General features: G+C 48.7%; 2 protein-coding genes across 2 annotated transcripts; both read right to left on the minus strand.

The window, feature by feature from the left end:
• Positions 1-8,756: 8,756 nt before the first annotated feature.
• LOC123065470 (protein MIZU-KUSSEI 1) lies at positions 8,757-10,031 on the minus strand. Its single transcript, XM_044488739.1, has one exon. The coding sequence runs from the start codon at positions 9,763-9,765 to the stop codon at positions 8,875-8,877; it is 891 nt and encodes a 296-aa protein (XP_044344674.1). The 5' UTR covers positions 9,766-10,031; the 3' UTR covers positions 8,757-8,874.
• An 11,923-nt stretch (positions 10,032-21,954) lies between these two features.
• On the minus strand, positions 21,955-25,262 carry LOC123070212 (single-stranded DNA-binding protein, mitochondrial). The gene is made up of 4 exons (XM_044493289.1): positions 24,923-25,262; positions 24,601-24,827; positions 23,780-23,880; positions 21,955-22,297 (listed from the first exon to the last, which is right to left on the minus strand). The coding sequence occupies exons 1-4, from the start codon at positions 25,163-25,165 to the stop codon at positions 22,224-22,226; spliced, it is 645 nt and encodes a 214-aa protein (XP_044349224.1). The 5' UTR covers positions 25,166-25,262; the 3' UTR covers positions 21,955-22,223.
• Positions 25,263-26,241: the final 979 nt, after the last annotated feature.

Genomic DNA, 26,241 nt, shown 5'->3' on the forward strand with positions numbered 1-26,241 from the left:
GGGCATCCATCTTGCCCCAGTGCACCTTTGCGCGGGCAAGGGCCCGACGGGCACCTTCAATACAGGCGGAGTGCTTGATGACTTCAACCCACGGGCACGCATCCACCAGCCGCCGCACCAGGCCGAAGTAGCTCCCAGGCATGGCCTCCTTAGGCCACAACCGAACTATGAGGCCCTTCATGGCCTGTTCGGCCGCCTTGTGGAGCTCGACCAGCTGCTTCAGCTGGTCGCTAAGGGGCACCGGATGTCTGGCCTCAGCATACTGAGACCAGAAGACCTTCTCCGTCGAGCTCCCCTCCTCGGCCCGGTAGAACGCGGCAGCATCGGACACGCTGCGAGGAAGATCTGCGAACGCTCCTGGAGAGCTCTGAATTCGGGTAAGCAACATGTAATTAACACTCACATGCTTACTTTGCATGAAAAATGCCTTACCCGCTGCTATTTTCTTCACCGCCTCGATCTCTTGGAGGGCCTTGTAGGCTTCGGCCTTAGCGGCTTTGGCACTCTCAAGAGCCGTTGCAAGCTCAGACTCTCGAGTCTTCGAGTCACGCTCCAGGCTCTCATGTTTTTTCACGAGATCCTGGAGGTCTTGCTGTACCTCCGCCACCCGCGCCTCCTGCTTCTCTCGCTCGGTGCGCTCCACGGCCGCATTGTGTTCGGCCACGGCCACCGCCTCTTTCAGGTTCGCCACCTCGTTAGTGGCCCCTGCAATACCCACGTTATCCTTGTCATTCTTTTTGCAACCAAAATCCTTTTCTGTAAGGTACAATTTTAATAAGGTGTTACTCACCTTCCTTGTCCTCGAGCTGCTTCTTGGCACGGCCGAGCTCATTCTCGGACCGCTCGAGGCTTTCCTTCAAAGTATTAACCTCCGCAATCAGTACGGCAGAGGTCAGTAGCGCAGCCTGCAATCCCATATTGACATATTTTTTATGACTCTTGCGTATATCTTCTTAGATCCTCAGTCCGGCTTTTCTTTCCGAACACCGAACCGAGCATCAGGGGCTACTGTCTATGCGGTACTATTTTACATATATCAAAATTCTTACCTTAGAGCCTGTTAGAAGGCTGCTGCAGGCTTCGGTCAGCCCGCTCTTGGTGAGCTGCACCTTCTGAATCACCGCACTCATAACAGTGCGATGTTCCTCTTTGACGGAGGCGCCATTGAGCGCCTCCAGCAAGCTATCCGGTGCCTCCGGTTGGGCGGAGGCTGCCGGCGTCACGGTCTTGCCCTTCTTATGAAGGGGCCGCCCGCCGGACTCCGGAGCCACTATGGGATCTGGAGCCGAATCCGGTGCAAAGTCCGGGAGGTTGTCCTGCGACACCTCCGGGGCCTCCTCCTCCTGGCGTGTCCCTTCTCGGGATCCCACCTCGGCATCGTCCGTGTCACGGGGGGTGGAGGCGGTCGAAAGAGAATCCATATCCGACGCACCTAAGGACCCGCTCGACGAAGTGGGAAGATCGTCCTTGGGCGGACTGCAGGGTTGTATGCGGCATTAGAAAGACATTGTGTGGCAAAAAAGAAAAAACCATAAAGTTATTTGGGAGTCCGGATACTCACGATCTCGCCAGGGGCTTGGCCCTTGGGGGCCAGTCTTCGTCGTCATCACTGGCGTTGGCAGAGCAGTCCGGGGGAAGAGTTTTTCCCTTCTTGGACCCTTCGGCCTCCCTCGTTGGGGAGGCCTTCCTTTTCTTCTCTCCCCTCACTGGGGGAGAGGCTTTCTTCTTCTCCTCCTCACCTTGGTGAGAGGAGTCGGCCTCGGAGTCGTCATCCGATAGGACCTGAAAACGGTAACTCTTCCGAGTCCCTGTGGCCTTCTTCTCCGGCACCACGTGGGGTGCCGGAGCCAGCAGCCCCGTTAGACGGGCGTCCGCTGGATCCTCTGGCAATGGGGCTGGACAGATAGTCTATTCGGCCTTCGCCAGCCAGTCCTGTCAAAGGAAAAGGGAGTTTAGATCCCGCATAGAGTCAAACTATGGAAAACGAGCGTTCCATAAAGAACAAAATCACTTACCTCGTCAGTCGGACGCTGCGAGCTGAATCCGCGATCTTCGGTAGCGGATGCGGGAGCCTCGGCGCCCTTGAACAGCACCTTCCAGACATCTTCGTACATAGTGTTGAAGAGCCCGCTCAGAGTCTGGTGCTGCGCCGGATCGAACTCCCACATGTTGAAACCCCGTCGTTGGCACAGGAGAATCCGGCGGATGAGCATGACCTAGAATACATTGACAAGCTTGAGCTTCTTGTCCACCAGCTTTTGGATACAGGCTTGGAGTCCGGTCAGCTCCTCCGAATCACCCCAGATCCGGCCACTCTCTTTCCAGGAGGTGAGCCGTGTAGGGATGCCGGATCTGAATTCGGGGGCCGCTGCCCATTCAGGGTCACGCGGCTCGATGATGTAGAACCATCCCGATTGCCACCCCTTAATGGTTTCCACGAAAGTGCCCTCCAGCCAAGTAACGTGGGACATCCTGCCCACCATGGCGCCTCCGCACTCCGCTTGGCTACCCTTCACAATCTTCGGCTTGACACTGAAGGTCTTGAGCCACAAGCCTAAGTGGGGCTAGATGCAGAGGAAGGCCTCGCACACGACGATGAACGCCGAGATGTTGAGGATGAAATTCGGGGCCAGATCATGGAAATCCAGGCCGTAGTAGAACATGAGCCCTCGGACGAAGGGATGAAGTGGGAAGTCCAGTCCGCGGAGGAAATGGGGAAGAAATACTACCCTCTCATAGGGCCTGGGGGTGGGGATGAGCTCTCCCTCGTCGGGGAGCCAGTGCGCGATGTTGCTGGACAAATATCTGGCGTCGCGCAGCTTCTGGATCTGCCCCTCCGTGATGGAGGAGGCCATCCACTTGCCTCCCGCTCCGGACATAGTTGGAGAGGGTTGAGGTGAGAAGTGCGGACTTGGGCGCTGGAGCTTGAGTTCACGGAGATGGATAAGCCAAGGAGGAAGAAGGCGCAGGTAAAAGGGTTGGATCTTTATCCCCCTATATGGGCGGACAAAAACATGTGTCCCCACCGACCTGGTAAAACTCGCTTATCTCCAAGCGCCGCAATCAATGGCGCGGTTGGGTTACCCATGTCCGTATTGATGGGAATCCCGGAATAAGGGGAACACGATCTCTTCTTTGACAAGACGTGCCAAGGAAACCGCTTCGCTAAACGCGCTGAGGTGGTACAATAAAAACAATTCAAGTAAAGGCTTGGTAGTGATGTGATGTCACGCCGCAAAACACATCAGCAAATTGAACTGGTGTAATATTATTCTCCCTACGGTGGTACGTGAAATTTATTTTTGCAGAGCCGGACACTATCCTGGTGTTCACAATCTTCTATAAATTATTCGGAGGAGGAATCCGCCTTGCAATGCCGAAGACAATATGCGTGTCGGACTCGTTGTCATTGAAGCCTGGTTCAGGGGCTACTGAGGGAGTCCTGGACTAGGGGGTGTCCGGATAGCCGAACTATCATCATCGGCCGGACTCCAAGACTATAAGATACAAGATTGAAGACTTCGTCCCGTGTCTGGATGGGACTTTCCTTGGCGTGGAAGGCAAGCTTGGCGATACGGATATGTAGATCTCCTACCATTGTAACCGACTCTGTGTAACCCTAGCCCTCTCTGGTGTCTATATAAACCGGATGGCTTTAGTCCATAGGACAAACAACAATCATACCATAGGCTAGCTTCTAGGGTTTAGCCTCCTTGATCTCGTGGTAGATCCACTCTTGTAACACACATCATCAATATTAATCAAGCAGGACGTAGGGTTTTACCTCCATCAAGAGGGCCCAAACCTGGGTAAAACATCGTGTCCCTTGTCTCCTGTTACCATCCGCCTAGACGCACAGTTCGGGACCCCCTACCCGAGATCCGCCGGTTTTGATACCGACACCGGGGGAGTTCCTCGCTGTACGCGGGCGACACCCACCTGGTGGAAGAACTGCTTGACGTGGCGGTCCAAGGGCGGCGCCTGTGAATCACTAAGGAGGGTTGCAACAGCGTGGGCCGCCGGCGCCACGAAGCGCGCGATGAAGAGGCCACGCAACTCCTACCAAAAGGCCACTGAAGACCATGGCAAGTTGAGCAGCCAGGCACGCGACGCGCCCGCGAGGGCCATGGGGAGCCAATTGGCCATGACCTTGTCGTCGCCACCGGCCTCCCAAACTGCCTCCTCGTATGCTTGGAGGAACCCTACCGGATATGCCGCGTCGTCGTAGCGGGGCGGCAACTCCGGTCTGAACTTGGGCGGCCACTGCACCCGCCGTAGGGTGGGGGTGAAGGCGCGGAGATCCTCAGCTCCCCTGAAGGCGCGCATCGGCCCGGTCGATGGAGCAACGTCCACCATGAGTGCCGAACACTGGAGCATAGTGGACAGAGAGGTGAATCTTCAACGTACCCCTACCTGGTGCGCCAAATGTCTGATTTCGGGTTCCGCAGACCCTTGAGAGGTTCGAACTCTGGGGTGCGTGCGAAGAAGTCAACCTTTCCAGTCTGCCTACTCGCTAGTCTCACGGCCTAGCTCGACGAACTCAAAGGAAAGAGGACACGCAGTTTACCTAGGTTCGGGCCACCTTGCGGTGTAAAACCCTACTCCTGCTTTGTGGTGGATTGGCCTCGATCGGCTGAGGATGAACTAGTATAGTGGGAGAACAACCTCAGGAGGAGGCCTGCTCTTGTGCTCAAGTGAGCAGGTGAGCTAGTCAGGGTGGAATGGATCTGATCCCCTCTATGGTGGTGGCTAGGTCCTATTTATAGTGGCCTTGGTCCTCTTCCCAAATGAAAGCGGGAAGGGATTCCACAATGGCCAAATTTGAAGGGAGACAACTAGTACATCTTATCCTGACAAAAGTAGTCTTCGCCTGCAAAGCCTCTGGCCGTGACGCCGTGGTGGGCTCGATGATGACCTCCGTCCTGTCGTCCTGGCAGTCTTGGTCTTATTGCACGAGAATGGAAACCTTTCGCCGATTCCTTGGGACTCCGTGCCTGCGCTAGCTTCTTTAGCACCGAAGAGGAAACTATCGTCATGCGCCCACTGGTGCCCGCCTGGCCTTGGCCGTCATGGCTCACATCATCCAAGCCTCACCAGGTGAGACCTGCATGGAAATCTCTACTCCTCAGGAGCCAGCCTAAAGAGGCTGCTCCTCCTGGAGGACTTGGTATCATCCGCCTCGCGAGGCTTGGCCCCTCGTGAGGGTCTTCAGTCATTGATGCTGAAGGTGGGCTGTACCGGGCCGTTGATGGAGTCACACCATGGGCCGCATGCAGGCAAGTCTGGGTACCCCCATTCCCAGAACGTCGACACACTGGCTACTGTTCATCTACCATCTAGTGCCTCGCTCCAGCCTCCACGGGGGTACTGTTCATCCACCGTCGATTTCCTCCAGCCTCCACCTGTTACTATTCATCCACCACGACCTTCCTCCTGCCTCCACCAGCTACTGTTTATCCATGGGGTACTGGTCATCCAGCCTACACCTGCTATTGTTCAACCAGCCCTCCACAGGGTCCTGTTCATCCAGCCTCCACCGGCTACTGTTTAACCAGCCCTCCACAAGGTCCTGTTCATCCACACCCAACCGGCTCGGGTGTGGCGGCCTCCTCAATCGGGGTCTTGTTCATCCAGCGGCAACGTCCTACTACTACAACGCGGTCCTGTTCATCCAACCCCCACCGGGAACTATTCATCCAACCCCCAACAACGGTCACTGTTCATCAAGAGGCAGCAGATTCGATCGGCTTCAATGAGCAGCAGTAGGGAAGGAATCGCCCGGGTTCAGTTAACAGCCAAGGGATCGATCGCTCGGGTTCAGTAACGTAGCGAGTGCAATCGCTCGGGTTCAGTAAGCAAACGCCTCGCTCTGGTTCAGGTAGAGCACAATGCCTCGCACACCTGCACGTATATGTATGAGAGAAATGCGCAAACCTCCATGCATCGCTCGGCCCGACCACCCACCGTAACTGGGAACTCCCCGATATTTTCCTCGCCCTCGCTTCTGCCACAAGTTTTTTTGTCATGGACGGCTTAAAGAATGTCATGCAGGTGCATCCCGGCCCGTCCTGGACGAAAATCTCAATTTCTGTCATGATTTTTTGTCATATAAGTAGGAGCCCATCACATCTATGATGATATGTGCTTTTGTCATAATTAACGTCATAGAAGTGTCATAAGCATCAGAGAAAAAAATAATTGTTCGGGCCAAAATGTCATGGGCGTGTCCTTTTTTTGTAGTGTACGTGGTATGGTAAGTAAACCGTCTCCAAAAGTTCCATAAAAGTACTTTTTTCTTTGTTTTGGAATATATATATATAAGCAATTAGAAAAATAGTAAACAACTGGCAAAGTGCACCAGGAAGCGACAAGCCTGGGGGGCGCGCCCTACCCCCTGGCCGCACCTCCCGAGCTTGTGGCTACCACGTGGACTTTCCAGACTCCGTTTTTCTTCCATATTACTTGTCTTGCAAGGGAAAAATTCATTATATATACTCCTGGATGTTTTGACCATCGTATCGCAAGTTTCTCCTCTGTTCTTGTTTTGGGTTATTTTCCTGGCAGATCAGACAACATGTCGTCCCAAGACTCGGATGGAGAGAGCTATGTTTCTCATTATGTTGCCAATCCAAGGATTTATGGTGATGTTGATCTGTATGAGTGGACCACGGATGAAGAAGAAGAGACGGTTTTGAAATAGATAGATTGCTCAAGCGAAGAAGAAAAAGATGTCCCCCTACCACAACCAGGGGACATGCATGTGGTTTCAAGAAATCAAGCCTCCCAAACATAGTAAAAGATTCTAAGTTTCAATTCACTCTTTTTCATCATGTGTAGGGAGAATAGGATATGTTGCGTCACAAAATCTAGGAGCTTGAGCAGGAAATCTACAAGCTGAAAGAGGAAAACTTTATCCTCAAGTGACATGACAAGCCCACTACGTCATCACCACTATCACCAAAGAAGGAGACTTGAGTACACGGGTATGGGAACCACCCTTGGCTTGTTCCAATCTCGGAGGAGGTGCTCCGGTATCGTATCACCATAACTCTTATCATCATCATCTATCTTAGTTCGGTCCTTAGTTATTTTGTGATTTAGAAGAATAAAGTTTTAGTATGATCTAGTTTCGAGTGCTTGTTTTGTGATCTATCTATCTATATAATCATGTGAGACTTATATAATAAAGTAGTTTTGAGTTTGCTTTGCTTTCTTGTTTCAATCTTATCAATGAAAGAAAAATAATAAAAGAATGAAAAGATCATATGCTAATCCGATGGGGAGTAATAAATTCACATAAAAGAAGTATAGTTGATAAAATTTGTTGGAAGTTGACAAACATAGCATTGGTCATTGGTGCAATCCATGAAAAAGTAATAAAGGGAGAGAGGTCTCACATATAAATATACTATCTTGGGCATCTTTTATGATTGTGAGCCCCCATCAAATATTCTATATTAATTAGTTGACGTTGGACGAGGAAGAAAATGTAATGAGTTATGATTGCTTATATTCACATAGAAGTTATATTGTTAAGGATCCTCTACATGTGGTGCTTGTCTGGGACCTTTTGTTAGCCAAAATTAGCACTAAGTAGTGACACTACTTGTCCATCCAAAACCCTTAAACCTAGTCTCTTGCCATGTGTGTCCATCATAACTACCTATGGATTGAATAAGACCCTTTAAGTAAGTTGTCATTGGTGCATAAAACAATAAAATTGCTCATAGATATGTATGATCTTTTATTGTAAGGGAAAATAAGCTTTGTATGATCATCGCTACGACTACACAGTCATACCAGACGTCTTGAATGCTTTGGACTCCTTTGATATTTTGATCGTCATTTCTTCATACAGTCTCAGATTTTGATGTTCTTGGGCTCATTCAAATCGCTTGAAAGACGCTGACGTGCCAGTGGTATTAGATTTGGAGCACTTAAAAAACACTTTTTTGACCTCCCAAATGCATAAGTCTAGTCTGTCAGTCCTCTGTATTGAACGCGTGTTTGGTCCCTTTCATCATTTTGGTCCTAGGTTGATCCAAACACCTCTAGACACGAGAAAACAAAGAAAACTAATAAAAACCAAATAAAACACTAAAAATGCAATGCTCATAGTGAAAAGAGTAAAAACCTATGGGCGCTTAAAGGGGACAATGAAAAGAATAAAAATGCAATATGCGCGAGCATCGAGCATCTCATGAGCAACTTAAGAAAAATATGATTAAGCATATATGGGCGCTTAAAGGGGACGACGAAAACATATGTGCGAGTTGAATTCAAGTTTAAACTATTTTATTTTAAAACTTAGTTGGATTATTATATTTACATTTGAATTAGTGCCGCATTTGAATAGTAACTCATCGAAGATTTGATATGCTGTTATTGTAAGTGTTTTGGCCTTCAAAAATAGGAGCAGACGTTTGAAGTTCTCATAACTGTGTCCGCATACGTGCACAAATATTGTGTTCGTTTCGAGGAATGTTTACCTTACATTTCCGGTTTTCATACCACCTCTGTCCTGATTTATTGGCCCTCTTCTCATTTTGTGTCGAATTTTGACCACAGGTTTGACTAACAAAATATTAATGGATGTCACGAAAAATTACATCCTTGGATTCGCATTTGGACATAGTTTTCGGTAATGTTATTTTTACTATGCATAACTTATACTTTATTAGTTAAAATCATGATCAAAATATGACCCTAAATATGAGAGAGACTAATAAATACAAAGTAGTAGTACTAGTAGTAGCTCTAATAAACACCACATGCATTATTAAGGATGCCATAAAAAGGGCTTCATAAAACACAAAGAAGAAGAAAAACAGTTCAAAGCCCGCACAACACTCCCAGCAAACTGCAAACGCGGGATCAAACTCTAAGAAGGTAGACGCTAAGCTCGGGGCCGACGCTGTTGGCATTGCTGCTGCTGTCCGGGTTGATCATGTAGAATGCCTCCGAGTCGCGCGAGCCCACCACGCGCTCGAACCGCGCGCGCATGTACATGACGTCGCCCTCGCCGCCACCGCAGGACGCCGGTATGACCCCGGCCCCCATGGACACGGGCTCCAGCGCGCGCAGCACCCGCCAGTCTGCGGCCCCGCACTCGCGCCGCACCGCGTACCCGCATCCCTTGCCGTTGCAGTAGGCTCGCCACACTGTCTCCTCCAGCAGCTTCCGGCCCGCGCCGACGCCCGCGCCGCCGGTGGTGCCGGGGAATGCGGAGGCGCCCTTGGAGCGCTCGCACTCGAGTGCGATGCGCACGAGGCCCGAGGCCATCTCGCGAACCAGCGACGCCGTGGGCGCGGTCAGCTCCAGCAGCAGCGCCGGGCACGCGCGCGGGTCGACCTGGAACGCGAGGTGGACGTGGCCGCGACGGTGTCCGTACAGCGTGCCGGTGAGCCGTGAGCCGAGGCTGACCTGCCGGTGCCGGCCGGAGATTGCCGCTGCCAGCGCCGTGCGCAGGCGCGACACGGCCGTGCGGCCCGGCTTAGTATTCTTGCGGTGCTGCTTGAGCGGCTTGGGCGGGGGAGACACGAAGTCCTCCGAGTGGAAGGACCGGCAGGCGGAGGAGAAAGCCAAGGACGCCTCTTCGTCGTCCTCGGCATGCTTACCCGAGCTGATCTTGACGAAACCTTCCTCCGCGACGGCGGTGCTAGTGGCGCCATGGCTGCTGCTCTTGCCGAGAACCGGCCACTTGAAGTGCCTCCGGGAGAAGGAGAAGGAGGATTCGTGGGGGCTTCTCTCCATGATGTTTCTCATGGTATGGTTTCTTGCAGAAGCTGCTGTCTATTGCGCGCCGGCTGTGTGTGCCTATGTATGGAGGATGATGGGTGGAAGGAATGGGGTTTTGTACTGTGAGGGGAAACTGGTGAGCAGAACCCACCAAACTGAGCAGACAGGAGAGAAGAGAAGAGAAGAGAAGCGTGTGTGTGAGCTCTGTCTTGTTTCTGGCTTGCTCTGTTCTGTTTTGTTGTGTCTCGAGGTCGAGGAGGAAATGGAACACACGCTGCTGTGGGTCTGTGCCTCTGCAGGCAGGCAAGCAAAGAGAAACGAGTACTGTAGCATTTATAAATGAAAATTCATATGCTCACCTGCGGACAACCTTCATAAAAAAAACTCCGAACCGGCTGGCTTATTAAACACAGGTCTATTTACCATTTTTACTCTGCTAACATGCTGGTCAGATGTTTCCACCAACTCAGAGGATGCAGGCCGGCTCCGGTAAAAATGGCGCCCAACTCACCTCCAGAGGTTGTACTGCATCTCTGCGTCTGAAGTAAAACACATTGCGGGCACACAAGTAAGAGCAACTTCAACAGGGCGAGTCAACAGGACCGTCCAACGGGAAGGCTGGCCCAAATATGCAGACATGGAAAAAGAAATAGCTCGCACGAAATAAACATAAGTGGCCGATCAAATGCCGGCCAAAGTCCACTTAAACCTAATTAAACATTAACTAAAACATTAAAAAAAAAGTCTGTGCCCGCCTGCTGCCGCCCCGCATGCTGCCCTAGACGTCGTCGGCCTTGCCCTTGCCCTTGGCGTCGATGCCGCCGTCGCCATCGCCGGTGAGGTCGATGAAGACGGGAGCAGGGCCAGCCCACCCGAACGCCGCCTGGTACGCTGCCAGGGCAGCCTCCTCGGCGTCTGGTGGGGCGGCGGCATTGCGGCTAGCCGCACGCGCTCCTTCTCCTCTTCCTCCTCGAGCCGGAGCGCCTCCGCGTCGCATTGAAGCATGGCCTCGTAGCGCATCTGCTCCTCGTCAGCGACCTGCTCCTGGCGGAGCCAGTGCGCCTTCCAGCACTCGAGGTGGGCGGACTCTTGCGCCGGCGTCGCGGCGAAGTGGACGGGAGGCGCGCTCATCCACTCGTGGTGCTAGCCCGTCCACGAGTAGACCTCCTCCGGCCAAGTCGGTGGAGGCGGGGAGCGCTTCCGCGCCGGCTCCGACTTGGGCTGGATGGGCGGCTACGATGGCGGTGGCAGCACGAACAGCGAGGTGTGGACGGAGTCCCCCGCCACCGACAGGGCAAGGGCTTGCTCCAGCCCATCCCAGTGCGCGTTCTCCTCGAGGCGGCTAGTCTCCAGCGCGTGCTGCAGGGCCTCCTCGAGGGTGGCTTGGTACTCCGCCTCCATGTCCTCCGGTTGTACCTACGGGGGCAGCGGTGGAAACGGCGGCGGGACGGCGTCGACACCCAAACGCCGTTGCTCCTCGTGTTCGACAGCGAACCAAGCCTCCAGTTGGGAGTGTCGGCGGCGTACTCAAGCAGCCGACGCTGCACCGGCATGAGCTGCGCGCGGCGCCGACGCACCTCCTCGTCGTGCGCCCGCTGGCTCCGCGGAACCGCCGGCACTGGGATCCGCTGCGGATCCAGGTGCCAATGGTGCGACAGCGTGGACGTCGGGGTACGACAGCGGCTGCCTGTACTCCCAGTGCCACCGCGCTTGGTGCACCGCGATGTGCAGGCGCCGGCGATCAGGCAGAAACGCGCCGGCACTGGAGGAGGAGGGAAAGGGGAAGCACGGGAGGACGAGGCGCCGGGGTGCCCTTGCCATTGCTGCTGCCGAAGATGGCCATGGCGCGCTAGGGTTTGCTGTCGCCGGCGAGGAAGCAAAGGGAGTGGTGGGGGGCAAGATGTGGATGGGAGAAGTGGATGAGGCCGGCCCCCGCCGCACGCGTGCTTAAAAAAGGACGCTTTCACTGGCTAACTAGTTGGCCCACTGTCGGTGGTCGTCATAAATAAGACGACTGGTGACGGTTGGGTGGCCTACAGGTGGGGACGCGGCGGGCGCCGAGGAGAAGCGTGGCGCGTCCGCGCCGACGCATTCCAGGCGCAATTTTAGGCTGGAAATGGGTCGGTGCGGACACCAGACGGACGCGATTTACGTTTGGGTCGGTGCGTTGGGCCTTCATTTTCGTCCATGCCGATCCAAACAAATACAGGCGGACGAAATGGGTCGCTCCATTGGAGTAGGCCTAAGGATTTCTCCAACTAATCGTACATCAGTACTACGTGGAGAAGATTACAGAGATGTGGTGCGAGCGATTAGGTTGGTTTGCCTGCATTGCGCTGTGCCCCTTCACTCTCAGAGTTGACAACTGTGCCCAGCTAAGCTGGTCCGTGCCCCATGTCAACTGTGTGCAAATGGTGTCACTAGTTTGACCGGTAACTAAATCTCTGGACACCATACGCGAAACATGGCAACCAGATACTGAACCGGCCAACAATGTAGGTGAATTCCAGTTGAGCATGAAGATTTGGGCGACAACGTTTTGCATTAGTAGGTGGCACGGTGCTGACTATTTCTCTCACATTGCCTGCATCCCGCTGTGGCGTGCTTTACACCGGGATACTCTTGAGAAACTTGTGCTAGGTGTCTTGCGTGGGCGTGACTGAGAGTGAAATCAACTCGATGCCTATTCAGGTGCTCGAAATAATGCGAGTGTGAGCTGAGAATTGGTTCAGAGACATACGCAGTTTAGCACGTTGAATTTCGCCCGCCCCTGTCTCAAGGCCCAAATGCCTCCAAGCTGCCTCCTGAGAAAAAGGGACATGGAGAAAAGCACAGTGGCGCGACCGAGCTTAATCTGTCCCCACGATGACGCTCAAATCATGACGGCGGCCCGGGTGTGGATCTGGATTGCTTGAAGTGAAACGGAAACACATCCAGGCACTGTTTGTCGCTGCACACATTGTAGAGGACCAGAGCTTGAACTTGTGCGAATGAAACGAGGAAAAGGAGACGACAAAGGCAGCTGCGTTTTCCACCCCTTGTGATCGGTGCGGTCGATAGGACAGAGCAACACGGTAAACAAAGCAGCAAACTTTTTTTTAAAGGAATAGTCACGGAAAGTAGCAAGCACCGAATAGTCACAGAAAGTAGCAAGCACCGAGAAGTGCAAGTAGAGGCCGAGTTCCGTAGAAATCATTTTTTTTTCAGCAAAAAACTTTTTCCACACCTTAAAAACTTCTGAAAAAAGTAATGTAGACATATATTTGTAGTATACATGTATAAAATTTCATAAACATATATTCATATGAGATGTACACAAAAAAGACAAATGCAGGCATTAAAATGGGCTTTTTCTTTGTTGTATTTGGGCTAGATATTTGTCTTTTTTGTGTAGCATGCAAATAATCAAATTAGTTGATGAAATTTTAAACATATTTGAAGAACATACACATGTATTTGTAGGAAAAAAAATATTTTTTCAAACTTCTAAATATATTTTGATTTTTTTTAAACAAGCTCAATGGAGCTCGGTCTTTGCAATGCCGCACTCTAGCAAGCACATACTAGTAGAAGAGAGTACAATAGCACCAGAGGCCAAAATCATGTCCACCGCCCCGCCTAGTTGGCCCAAAATCACCATATTTGACCCTCTGACAAAATATTAGCATGATTTGACCCTTGTTCGAAAGTTTAGCGGCGTTAAGGTATATGGGTTACTGAGATTGTCAACGGCGGTAGACCCTGGTCCACGCCCTCTGAACATGCCTATGTGGCAAAGTAGCAACCATTATTGACCACGACGGTAGCCTTCTAACCCTACCACCACGGCCAGTGGGGATAGACTCCTCAATGCGTAAGTGGCTAGCGGGCCTTCGGCAGGCCACCCACCCATCCATTTAGTCTCATTCAATTTTCTTTTCTCATACCCGAGCTATTGCCTTCTTCCCTCTCCCATACAAACTCCTCTAAAATTCCTCTTAAATTGGAGCCATTTGTTCAGTGAATAGGAAGCATTTCTATCCCTTGAGGTAAATTCTCCCATCCTCCACGATTTTGTTGGTTAGAATCATCTTATTTAATGGCACTGTTGAGCAAACCCAACTTTTGGTGATTTCTCTCAAATCCATTGCAAAAGTGGTGGAATGTAGGATTTGAGTTTTATGATGTGTACTAGGCATTATGATTGTAGTTTGTAGCCAGAACTAGGGTTATGGTTAGGGTTAGGGTATGTGCTATTTAATGTCATGATCAGTTGAATACATTAGTTGTGATGTGCTTTGGATATAATGCATTAATAATGTCATGATGCACATAACACATTAGACTTGTCATTGATGCATTAAGTTGCGTGTCATTATTTTTGGATAATGAGACTCGTTAATGTTCATTATTTGGATAAGGCGGCATTTCAGTAACAATGCCGACATTATTGACGACAATCAGAAAAGGGAAAGGTATGATGTTCAAAGAGTAAGGGTTGTATTGAAGTGGATGGACCCGAATGTTAGAGTTAAACTCACAGGAAGGTATGATGTTGGAGTGGGATCAAAATCCCGAATGAAAAAAATATGCCTAACAATTCGGATTTCATTTGGAGGTACACAAGGAGGCACTTGCATTTTTGCAGTTAGAGTCCCCGCATCGCTCCCGTTCGGGTGACTCGGGCGAAACACCATCCCTAGCCGGCACCACCAAAATTCCTGCCTACCCCTGCTCCGCCTCCACCAGATGATACCGCACCATGAAGATGCACGACTGACGTCAGCGGCGGGGACCTGGCGACGGCACAAGGTAACTCTCGAGCAAGGCGGAGAGTGGCCATGTGGTCTGACGCGTTGGCGTCTTGACCAGCATAACGACACGCCATGGCGGCCTACACCTGGCATCCTCTCTAGTGCGTGTGGAGACTCCCTCCGGCTGGCTTCTACTAATAGTGCACGACGAGAATCTCCTTCTCTCTCAGATCCAATCGGAATAGCAGTTGCTACTTACCGTTTTCCTCTGCTCCGCCAACACCAACGTTCGACGGCCTTTGTCCCTCTCCCCCCAGTTGTGCGCATAGTCTCCCGTAGGCATGTACTCCATCCTTCACCTCTTCTTGCCACTGGCCCTGCTCCATCATCCATGCGTGGGTCCGCTCCTTTGCATCCTCTGCTCGAGCAACACCCGCGTTTGATGACCCTACACCTATCCTTTCCAGCTATGTGTGCGGCCTCCCGATGGCCTGTGATATCCTCCTTCACCTTTGATTGCCGCTTGTCCTGCTCCGCAATGCGTGCGCATGCACCTCGTGCCATCCAGCATGCTTCTTGGCCTCCTCCCGTGCAGCTGTGGCGCCCCTGCTCGCCTACTTCCTCGCTGGTTCGTCAGGTCCTCGTGAGGCGGCCGCCGAATCCCGCATACACGGCTCTCCCCTCCCTCAAATCCCCCGCGATGTGCTACCTTCTGACAGTTGCATCTGTATGACGTAAGCTTCGGATGGGCTCTCCAGCTCATTCACGATGTGGGTTCAACCCATGTGCCCATCTAGCAAGCAACTTCCCTCTGCATCAATGTCTGCGACACACCGGAGTACCTGTGTGATTGCTACGAGGCCAGCCTGTGCCACATTGTCTTTTCTTCATCGTCTGCTGCTCCAGAATAGAACCTTAATTTCACTGGATCTTGCATGCGCAGCCACGAGGGTGTCCGAAATTGGGGGTGGAGGCGCTTGGAGGGTGCGAGGAGACCAGAAAAATCTTCATCGATGGCTGCCGATTGACACGACAACTCTCCCGGGCGTCGCATCCCACTCTGGTGGTGTGTCGCATCTCCTCCTCATCAATTGGTGTGGTGATAGAAAAAATGATGTGACGGCTTGCCCGACGACAGTAAGGGTGCATTCACGCCATTTCTCATGTTGGTCGCATTGTCTTCATCTCCTCCCATCGTTGTGCCTCCTGCTACCCATCGTGTTGATGTTCTTTCTCGGCAAAATGGTAATCTCCTCTGCTCGCCATGTGAGCCCCCGACAACACCCTGTCCGGCCTCTGCATTTACACTTTTGTCATGGTCTATGACCAGCCTTGGTTGAGTTTTTTTTCTTCTGAGGCCTCTCTGTGATCCTGTCGAACCCTTCCTGTGGTGAATTCACATTCTCTCTGTGCATGCTCGTTGAGCCAGCGTCTTCCCCTCCATCATTCTCACCTTGCCATGAACAACTACCCTAATGTTAGGTGTTGGATGGATAGGCGCTGGCAATGGTGCGACTCCCTAGTGGTTATCAAACGAGAAGTTCGCTCCAAAAAAGTCTGGCCTCGAGCTTGTTATGTATCATGAAGCGTAGGGAATTGTGTACGCAAGCGAAAGGTTCACTCAATAAATATATTCGTGTATATGTAGGAATCAATATGGGTGTCCAGATCCGACAACTGGTTATTAATCGGAAGGTGTTCTAGGTCATGTATGCGTGTTACCGACCTTTGGGTCACATGCTTGTTGATTATCAAATTGTTGAGTACTATGAGGTATTAGGAGGGTGAGAGTAATGCACTGGAAAAGTTCCGAAAATAGCAAAAATGTTTCAGAGAGGTTCCAGAGAAAACCAGAAGCATTCCGACAAATCGAGAAAGTCCCGGAGTACCCTAGAAGGTACCGAAAGGTCCGGGAAGGTCACGGAACCTTCTAGGAATTTTTGAAAAGCGCTATAGAGCTGCTCCCTTGGCTAAGCAAGTGGGGCAACACATGGTCCTTAAGTGACAAGGCAAATGGCTTCTCTCTGATGCATTGCTAGTAAAGGTCAATGATCCAATCCTGCATCTTCATAGTTGGTCGAGGGTTTTATTCGCATGCATGTTTTTTGTTTTCTACTACGTTTCTCGATAGTATTACCTCTGCATATATCTTCGTAATTCATATAGAATTTAGTAAGTGTTACTACACTCTACCTTGTGCGACGACATTATTTCTGAATCATGTTTGCTGCAAGAATGTTGTTCAATGAAGTTAGAGAGCAATAGTTGTTCAATTTATGAATAAATAGGGGACATAAATCTTGATGGTCATATAAACATTCATAACACTGATGTTAAACGTCGCAAGACATAATAAGAATACGGCACATTTGTGGCACTACCATTTAGGTCACATTGGCGAAAACCACATGAAGAAAGTCCGCGGTGATGTGTTTTGGAGTCATTTGATTATGAATTATTTGACGCTTGCAAAGTTTGTCTAAAGGAAGAATGACTAAAATGTCGTTCACATGCCACAACGAACGCACAACTAGCTTATTAGTATTCATACCTATAGATGTGTATGGTCCAATGAGTATAGTTGCGCACAGTGGATTCCTCTACTTTATTACTTTCATCGATGGTTTAAGTGGAGAAAAGTAAATTTACTTAATCAGAGACAAGTTTGGAAGCTTTGAAAGTTTAAAAGAATTTCAGAATGAAGTAGAAAGTTCTTGTAACAAGAAAAATAAGTTTCTATGATAGCATTGCAGAAAGAAATATTTGAGTTACAAGTTTAGCAAATGTGATAAGTCACAAAATAGTTTCATAATTTACGCCTCTAGAACGCCACAGAGGAAAGGGGTGTCCAAGAGACGTAATTGAACCATGTATGCCATGGTAAGATCAAAGATGTCATTAACTAATTTGCCATTACATATTTCGGTTATGCTTTAGAGATTGTAGTTTTCCCACTGAAAAGAGTGGCCTCGTATGTTTTGAAATGACACCATATGAGATATGGTATTAGACGCTGAACCAGTATGTCCTTACTTAAAACTTGGCAATGAGATGCATATGTAAAGTGTTTATAACCGCATAAGCTCAAATCACAAATCAGATAAGTGCTACTTCATTGGTTATCCAAAATGTTGGATATTTCTTCTGTCACTGCACCGAAGGCAAAATGGTTGTTGCTAAGAACAGTGTGTTTTGAAGAAGAGTTTCTTGCAAAAGGTGAGTAAGAGGACAATGAAGCTTGACAAGATTAAATAATCTTCATGATGAGGTCAAACTAAGGAAACGTTGAAAACAGTTCCAAAGTTTCATCACTGCGACTGATATGGAAGCCCCTACATGTGACGTAGAGACTTCGGTCGAACTAGCAATTGAATGATGCAGGTTATGCAAAAACTCGTGCAAACCATTATGCTATGTAGACGAGACATTGTTATTAGACAATGATAAACCTGTGGCATACAAAGGCGCAATGAAGGACCCTGATTCCGGGACTCGACTAAATGCAAAGAAATTCGAGATAGTATCCATGAGTTTGAAAATAGACCCTCCGAAAAGAGTAAAGCCTAAGGAATGTAAATGGATCTATAAACCAACACAAATGAAAATGTTTATATCCATAAGGGTCGACTGCAACGAGATTGTCTCGCTGTAGCGATGCTCAAGTCAGTTCGGATTATTTTAGCAATTGTTGCATATTTCAATTATCAGATACGACAAATGAATGTCAAAACAGTCTCCTTCGTTGCAACGAAAATAGCAGTTGCTTGTGCAAGTGTATTACTCATCCTCGGTGTTTCCTCAACATATGATGAATCCAAGCCGATTGGTGGGCTTTATTTTGACCGGGGCGATCAATAATGTAGCACGAGTGTTCGTTTGTCCTCGGAGTTGTGAGAAGAATTGCTTATCTGCTTGAGATCCAGACTGACTTGCCATTGAGCATGTCACCGGTGAACAATAAGCATAACATACCATCTCTTTCATCTGTTCGACTGAGAATCAACTCCAACAATACTCGTGATACATTTTTTTCTGAGACATCCAATACTCGTGATAAATGATATTTTTTTGAGACATACAATACTCGTGATAAATGACATATCTACAATACGATGCTACTACCTTCGTCCCATAACATAAGAGCGTTTTTTACATTAGTGTGATGTAAAAGACGCTCTTATATTATGGGACAAAAGGAGTACATGACTATGAACAGCAAATGCTACAGTGTTATATGACATATATGGAACCGAGATCCAAGTTAGATAGGGCGTAGCGAACCAAGCTGTGGTTGGATGGTTAGATGGACAGTGGTATCCACAGCCCACCAGGGTTCAAGTCCTGATGCTCGCATTTATCCTGTATTTATTTCAGAATTTTCGGCAATGTGTGTTCAATGGAGGAGACGTTCCCGTCGACTACGAGGCGTCTGCGGTGCCTTCATAAAATCTCAAGATGATATATCGACTCAGTCTTTTGAAAGTGCTCATAAGGATAGGGTGTGCGTTTTGCGTTCATGATGTGAGTGTAAGCACGTATATATAGGCGCTTGCATGTTGTGTTACAAAAAGTTAGATAGGGTGTGTTTGGTAGGTTGTATCAAGCCCAACAGTCGAGACACGTTTGAGTTGTTTGGCTGCCTGGCTTGCAGAAAAAACAGGCTCACACGAAACTTAAATCACCCCTCACCAGATAAAAATAATAATTCTCTCTCATCACACCGGAATCAAGCCCAATAACATTTTAACACATGATCCCATTTTCTACTTGCGCTTAGAGCAACTCTAACAGACCCCGCAAAACGCCGGCCCGCAAAACGCGTTTGCAGTTCACGCAAAACTGCTTTTGCGGGCCGGCGAGGGCTAGCACAGATGCAGACCCCTATGCTTTTTTATGGGTCGGCTATGCGGGTTCTGCTCGGGCACCAACGCAACGACCCGCAAACACAAGAACTGCAAATCTGAAATTGTCATAGGGGTTCACAAACAAGTTCAAATTCAAATGACATAAACAATTTGCGCGCGAATAAAAGCGAAGTTCGTTACACAAAAGAGGGCATGCAAAGGTATGCGCCCATGTCCGGCATCATCTTGGGGGTCGATCTTCACTCGGCGCCATGAAATCCATTTAAAACTTCATCGGCGCCACCGTAGCCACCTCCGTCGCTTGTTGCAACTCCCGCACCGAAATCAACCACATTGTCACCGTGTGGAGCAGAGAAAACATCACCGGAACTGGCAGACGGACCGGCCGAGGCGACCATTCTCCTCTTCAAGATCTCTCTCCTTGCCATATCATGCCATGTTTTGGTGACCTCGTCCATGTCATTGCGGTTCATTGACATGATCTTATTCTCTTTGGCGAGCAACAATGACCACGATTTGTTTTCAGAGGCGCGTACTTTTCTCTCCTCAATGGCAGCTCTGTGCAGCCCCTCTTCCTTGAGCATTTGCCATTTTTCTTGCTTCTCTTTTGCCTTCTTTTCGGCCAACTCTTACTTGATCTCCAACGACTTCAACAACATTAACTCGTTCGATTGCACCATGGCATTAATCTTCTCCCTCAAGCTCGATACTTCTTGCTCTCTCTTTATCTTCTCTCTAGTCTTCTTGTCGCCATCGGGCTTGTTCAAATTTCTTGGGCCATCATCATCCTCATCTTCATCCATGTTTGTAAGTGAGCCTCTCTTGGGTGGGGACTCTTTGTCGATCAACTTCCACTTCTCGCACTTTTGGAGCAACTCCCAACAATGCTCTAATTTGAAGAATCTGCCTTCCAAAGCTTCCATGTCCTTGTATCTTTGTTGAACAATCTTGTCCTACACAATGCAATCTTTGGTGATGCAATCATTTTTCATGATACATTATAATGATGCACAACTTCAACAAAGACAAAGCAAACTCACATAGTCGGACTCCACGGTGCCACTTGGAGGTGCATTGCGTACTTGCTCCAAGCAAGCTGCCCAACGGCTGCACATAGGCTTGATGTTCTCCCAACGAACTTGAAGTGACCGAAATGTGCGTGGAGTCTTGTTGGGGTAGTTTTTCATAATGTGGAAGTATTGATCTTCGATCCTTTGCCAATATCTCTTAGCGGTTTGATTAGTACCCGTGCATGCATCAAGAGACACCGCACTCCATGCTTTGATCAAAGCTTGATCTTCCAAGATGGTGTAGTTTTTGATCTTTCGCTTTTCCCAGCTTTTGCTTGTGAATTTTCAAACGCTTCCGCTTCGATCTCCGCCAAGTCGTCCGCACAACCATGATCGTCCACGCACCCCTCCGTTTCATTGTAGTCGAAAGGTTCGAAAGGGGCTTGATCAATGTCAACCGCGTTCGTGTCCAACAAGTTCACGAACTCGGTTGTTGCACTGTTCGAACCACCGCTATACCGAACGATGACAAGTCATGAGCTATGGAAAAACAATGGCGAAAATGAAGGAGAATCACCAAAGTCCGAAGAGATATACCTTCCGGCCATTTCGTCGAACACCTCGCTTGCGGGTGGAGTGGCACCGTTGAACGGCATCGCCGAAGCACCACCTTGGGGGGGGGGGATAGAGCGAGAGGTTGAAGAAGATTTGTTCCTTGAAGTCGGAACCTTCCTCCGCTTTACGCCCGCGACCTTGCCGGCCTTCTCCGTCGCCGGCCGGGATCGCACAGCGGCATTGGCGCCCGGAGCGCGGGCCATCGCGGCGGGGGCAGCCGGATTCCCACCCTGCACAAGCACGTTGCCCTGCCGCTTGCGGGCAGGCGTGGCGTGTGCTTGGGCGACGCCGGCGGGGCCTACATGGCCGGCGGCGAGATCAGCCCGAGGGAAAGGGGCGTGCGCGACCTCGACGGTGATGGGGGACAGCATGGGGTCGTCCATGGCAGCGAGGGACAACCGGGGAGGAGCAGCCGAAGCTTTCGGAGGGGGGGGGGGGGCAATGGTGACGGAGGGTGCGGGGAGCGGGAAAGGGGGCGCGAAAATGTCGCTCCTGCCAAATCTCGCGTCGGATGGGGGTTGAGCTCGGGTCGGCCTCCCAGCCCATGAAGATGGAGGTTGAGGGAGAAGATTTGCCGCGCCCCGCAAAATTTTTTGCGGGCCGAAGCGTTTTGCGGGGTCTGCTCGTGCAGATTTTTTGGCCCCAACCCGCAATTTGGCGGTTATTTTGCGGGCCGGGGCGTTTTGCGGGGTCTGCTAGAGTTGCTCTTAGCTCATTGAAGATGGGGGAAATTAAAGAGGAGAGAGATAGTAGCTTGCACCTTTCGAATGCATTTTCTACTCTAATCCATAATTCGTCTTAAAATTTCTATACTTATTTGAGGACAGAGGGAGTATATTTATGGATGGAGGGATTAGCAGCCTGAATTATTCGTCCTAATGTATATTTTCAATCTTATTGCTATCGCACTAGCTTAATCCTGAAGTACCCAGCAACATCTGTGGCCAAAAAAGGGAGAAACACAGCGAGAAAGTAACTGTAAAAAGTACATAGTGAGATTAAATTCTCTCCATAAGAGCATGCATTGTACTCCAACCAGAGTTAAAGCGTACAAGTCGGACACTTGTCAATTACATGGCATCTACAATGGCGTCGAAAGCTTAATGAAGACAGGAATGTGACTAGGCAAGGGGAAACTAACAAACTGCGGCAACAACATACCATTATTTGTCCAATGCTAAGATGTTGACAATACTCCAAAGTGTAGCACACGTGCAGTACCTCAGTCTCAGTTCTCAGATGGATTTTGTTGGACCTCACTTTCAGAAGTACCCAACGCCCTTCACTTCACCTATCTTGGGGCCATTGCCATCGTTACCAAGAAACAGAAGCCGACCTGTTCGTAAGAAACAACTTTTATCATATTCTACCAAAACCTAAACACAGTCGCAAAGCTGAACATAATTCCAAATGCCATGTAACTTTAATTCGTACGTTGAAACTGAGCACAAATCGCAATGCTTAACATAATTCCAAATGCCATGCAACTTTTAATTCATATGTTGAAACTGAGCATAAAAAAACCAGCACAGAAAATCAGCTTATCAATGTGACTACAAGGGACACGAGGACATCATTAATGAGACAATTGTTATACTAACTTTGTCACGAACCAAAATGAGTAAATTAAGGGACAACGCTGAAGCCGGCTATGGAACATTTATATGGTTAGTTGTTCTTAATCTGAAAGTATTAAATGGTGTTTTGATGATTTTAGAGTGGACTAGATCAAGAGTTGTTCTGAATAAAATAATTATGTTATCACATGGGTAAATAGTTAGAACCCTGCAGTAGTAACATACTCCCTCCGTCCTGAACCGCGACAAGTAATTCGGGGCGGAGGGAGTAGGTTAGAGCCTAACCCAATAATGTATGGAAAAAACACAAGCGGAGTCTAAGCTTTGGCATGGAAAATCACAAACAACAGAGTTTTATCATGCTACAATTAGTAGTTCAAGAGACGAAATCAATACAGCTCTATTTAGCAATGACTTGATGTTTTGATTGACGAAAAACAAATTACAATCAAGTAGTACTTTTTTATGTTAAAATGCAGAAGAAAATGTGATCTGAAGTGAAAATGTAGAAGATTAAGATTCAAACTCCTACACAATATGCAAGTGCTTATGCAGTTGGTATTTCAGTGTACAATCTAGACTCCTGAACACATTAAGTGTTTAGACAACAACACATTACATGTAGAGCACAGTTCGCAACAGCCTCATAAGTCCGTTTGAAACATTGGGAAGTACGGGTTAAGGAGGAGATGCCCCATGAACTGAAGATGGCTGTTATATAGGTTTGTGGCAGAGCAGCTAGTAGTACTCTGCTTGCGCAGTTGTGAATCAGCCTGAAGATGATACCAAACACAGATAGCAGGAATGCAGAAAACATTTCGATTACAAGAGATTTCATTCGTGGGGCTTCAGAAATGTCTTTGCTATGTTTTTTCTTCACTACAGCACTGTATGTGGTTACATTAACATAGGATGAGATGACAAATCTTTTTGTTCAGAACAAAAGTGGGGGAAGGAAATGGAATCAGCAGCTAGCCGTTATCCTGAATAACTGAACAATGATTATTCAATATGCTGCCCTTAAAGCAAAGTTTGTAACAAGAAACATTTAGAAAAATAACAAAATTACTAATGGTGGCATTTAGCCTATAATATTTAACAAGTTTCCCCGAGTAAAATTTAAAACTGAAGATTTTTCCTGTAACGTAAAAACTTAAGGTTCTGAGACAAGGCTGAAAACAAATAACAGAGGTATGAACAAAAAAGAAGCTGATTATGTGATATCTAATAAAGAAACATACCATTTCCTCGAACAGCTATTTCTCTTATGCGTCTAACGAGCCCAGTTATAGGATCGGAGAACACCTTTGTCTCAATATTTCCTTCCAAATAGAGAAGAGATCTGAAATGTTGCAACTGATCAACATTTAGAGGTATAATTGAAGTAAATCAATAGAAGGAAGAAGAAACACAAAGGAGGCAGCATAAAGCTCAAACTACACTGACCATGTTGCCACTTGGCCAATATGCAAATTCAAATCTACAACCAACAGGACGCATATTCAGTTTCCAACTACAACTAAGATAACCAATCCACCGGAACTGAATAACAGTGTTCTCTAACTTCCACTAAATGGAACTTAGTAAAAGGTAAATGGTCCATACTCGATTATTCACCAAGAGAATCAAGTACTCAGATTTCGCAATCTAGGTGAATGAGTGGTTGGAAGGATGAACAAATGAATAGGCTTGAAAATGACAATATAGGACTTAAGAATGCCTGTTTACATAATACTCCTCCGTTCACAAATAGAAGATGTTTTTGATATTTCAATATGGACTACATACTACGGAATGAAATGAGTGAACAAACACACTAAAATGTGTCTATATACATCCGATTCATTCACAAAAAAGTTAAAACGTCCTATATTTATGAATGGAGCGAGTATTTCACAAAGCTGAATTAGCAAGCGGTTTGGGCGGCATGATCCGAGTTAGCAAAGCTGAGACTGACGCGCTCAAACATCTCGCTACCTCTAAACTGATGCAGGTCAAAATTGCATCCAACAAAAGGAAAATCTAAACAACGCAAAGCTCGGGGCAAGGCAAAGGCGCTGACCCGGTCTTGACATGCTTCAGCGCGAGGCTACCCAGCCTGTCCGGGTAGATGCATACGCGGTGCCACTGCACGGAGCTGCGTTCCGCGTACTGATGCGGCTCCTCGTTGTCCAACGGGCGGCGGTTGTTGCGGATGCCGCCGGTGCCCAGCGATAACAACACGACGGTCTTCCCACTCCGCAGCCGCTTCTGCATAGGCTCTTGACCCACCTTTCCCACCATTATAGCCTTCGCGAATCCACCAAAACAAAAAGCGCACATCACATTTCGGCTCTCACCAAAACAGGCCCAAACGGAGAAGAGAACCAAGGGTTCCATAAAACCTTGTAGATGCCGTGGTCGAGGCCATTCTCGAGGGTGCGGGTCGTGTTGGGAGGCCTCGGCTGGCTCCGGTACTGATTACCCTGATCGGCGGGTGGCTCAGGGTCCGGCTCGGCATCGGATACCGCGGCCGAGTGTGAGGACGGGGGCGCGGTGGAGGACAAGGGGCGGAAAGGAGAAGAGACGAAGCGGCGGGAGAGGAGGAAGCGGCGGCCGAGGAGGGAGGAGGAGGTGGCGGCCGCCATGGATGCGCGTCGACGAGAGGAAGAGGGGGAGAGATCGCCGCTAAACCCTGTGCAAAGCCCTAGTTTTGGTGGGTTGCGTCCGGGGCCTTCGGTGGGCCGCTGGCTAGGACGATCGAGAACAAAATTGTGACATGCTGTGTGCACAGCATGCGCAAATCCAATATACCGCTTTCAGCAGCATATAGCGTTCGCGTCGCCTGTGCGAGCTCACATGGGTCTGCCCAGTAAGCCCATTTTCTTTCCTTCTTAACGGCTAGGTCGACCTGCCGGCAATCTTGTCGCTTCTCTTTTTCATCGAAATCACTAGTTAAGTGTATCATTCTCCAAAAAAAAACTAGTTATGGTACCCTTTGCAAAGATCACTCTCATTTGGTGATGATAAGTAACACACTGCATGCATGACACTTGTCGCAATACGCGAGTTTTGTGTTTTTTTTTCATACGTTTTTCTAATGTTTTACCTGTTGAACCTTGCATCCAAATCATAAATCGTTTTCTCCATCATGTTTCTTTCATTGAGATCTTGGTAACTATATCACATGTTAAAAGTTTGGACAAAAAAAATAGAAAAAAAAGAGGATACAATGAAAATGAAAAATAAAAAATGAAAACCAGAAAAAAAAACAAAAACCATAAAAAGGAAAAAATAAAGCTGAAAAAAATAGAAACCGAAAGCACATTTGTGTTTTTCACTTTTTTGGGAAGCACACCGGTATTTCTTTACTTTATGGGAAGCACACATGTGCTTTCACTTTCTGAAAAGCACAGTTGTGTTTTTTTTTTACTTTTTGGAAGCACAGCTATGGGAAGCATATGTTAGGATCAATGTCACAGGATTTTTATTGTGTAGATAAGCTTGAGCCTCGCATGCCAATCTCTGTAAAACCATGATGGTGTGCGGACAAGAGTTTTATCGATCCCTTTTCTCCATCGGTACTCCCGTAAAACTTCTCTTCTGTATGTGTGGATTCGGTCGTCTAGTAACCACGTTACGCCAAAGTGACTGGGTATAATTTTGTAGGGGGGAAAATCCAAAATAAACCATGAACTCGTAGACGAAAGCTAAATCAAGCCCT

This window comes from Triticum aestivum, chromosome 3B (assembly GCF_018294505.1).
Source record: "Triticum aestivum cultivar Chinese Spring chromosome 3B, IWGSC CS RefSeq v2.1, whole genome shotgun sequence".
Classification (NCBI taxonomy): domain Eukaryota; kingdom Viridiplantae; phylum Streptophyta; class Magnoliopsida; order Poales; family Poaceae; genus Triticum; species Triticum aestivum.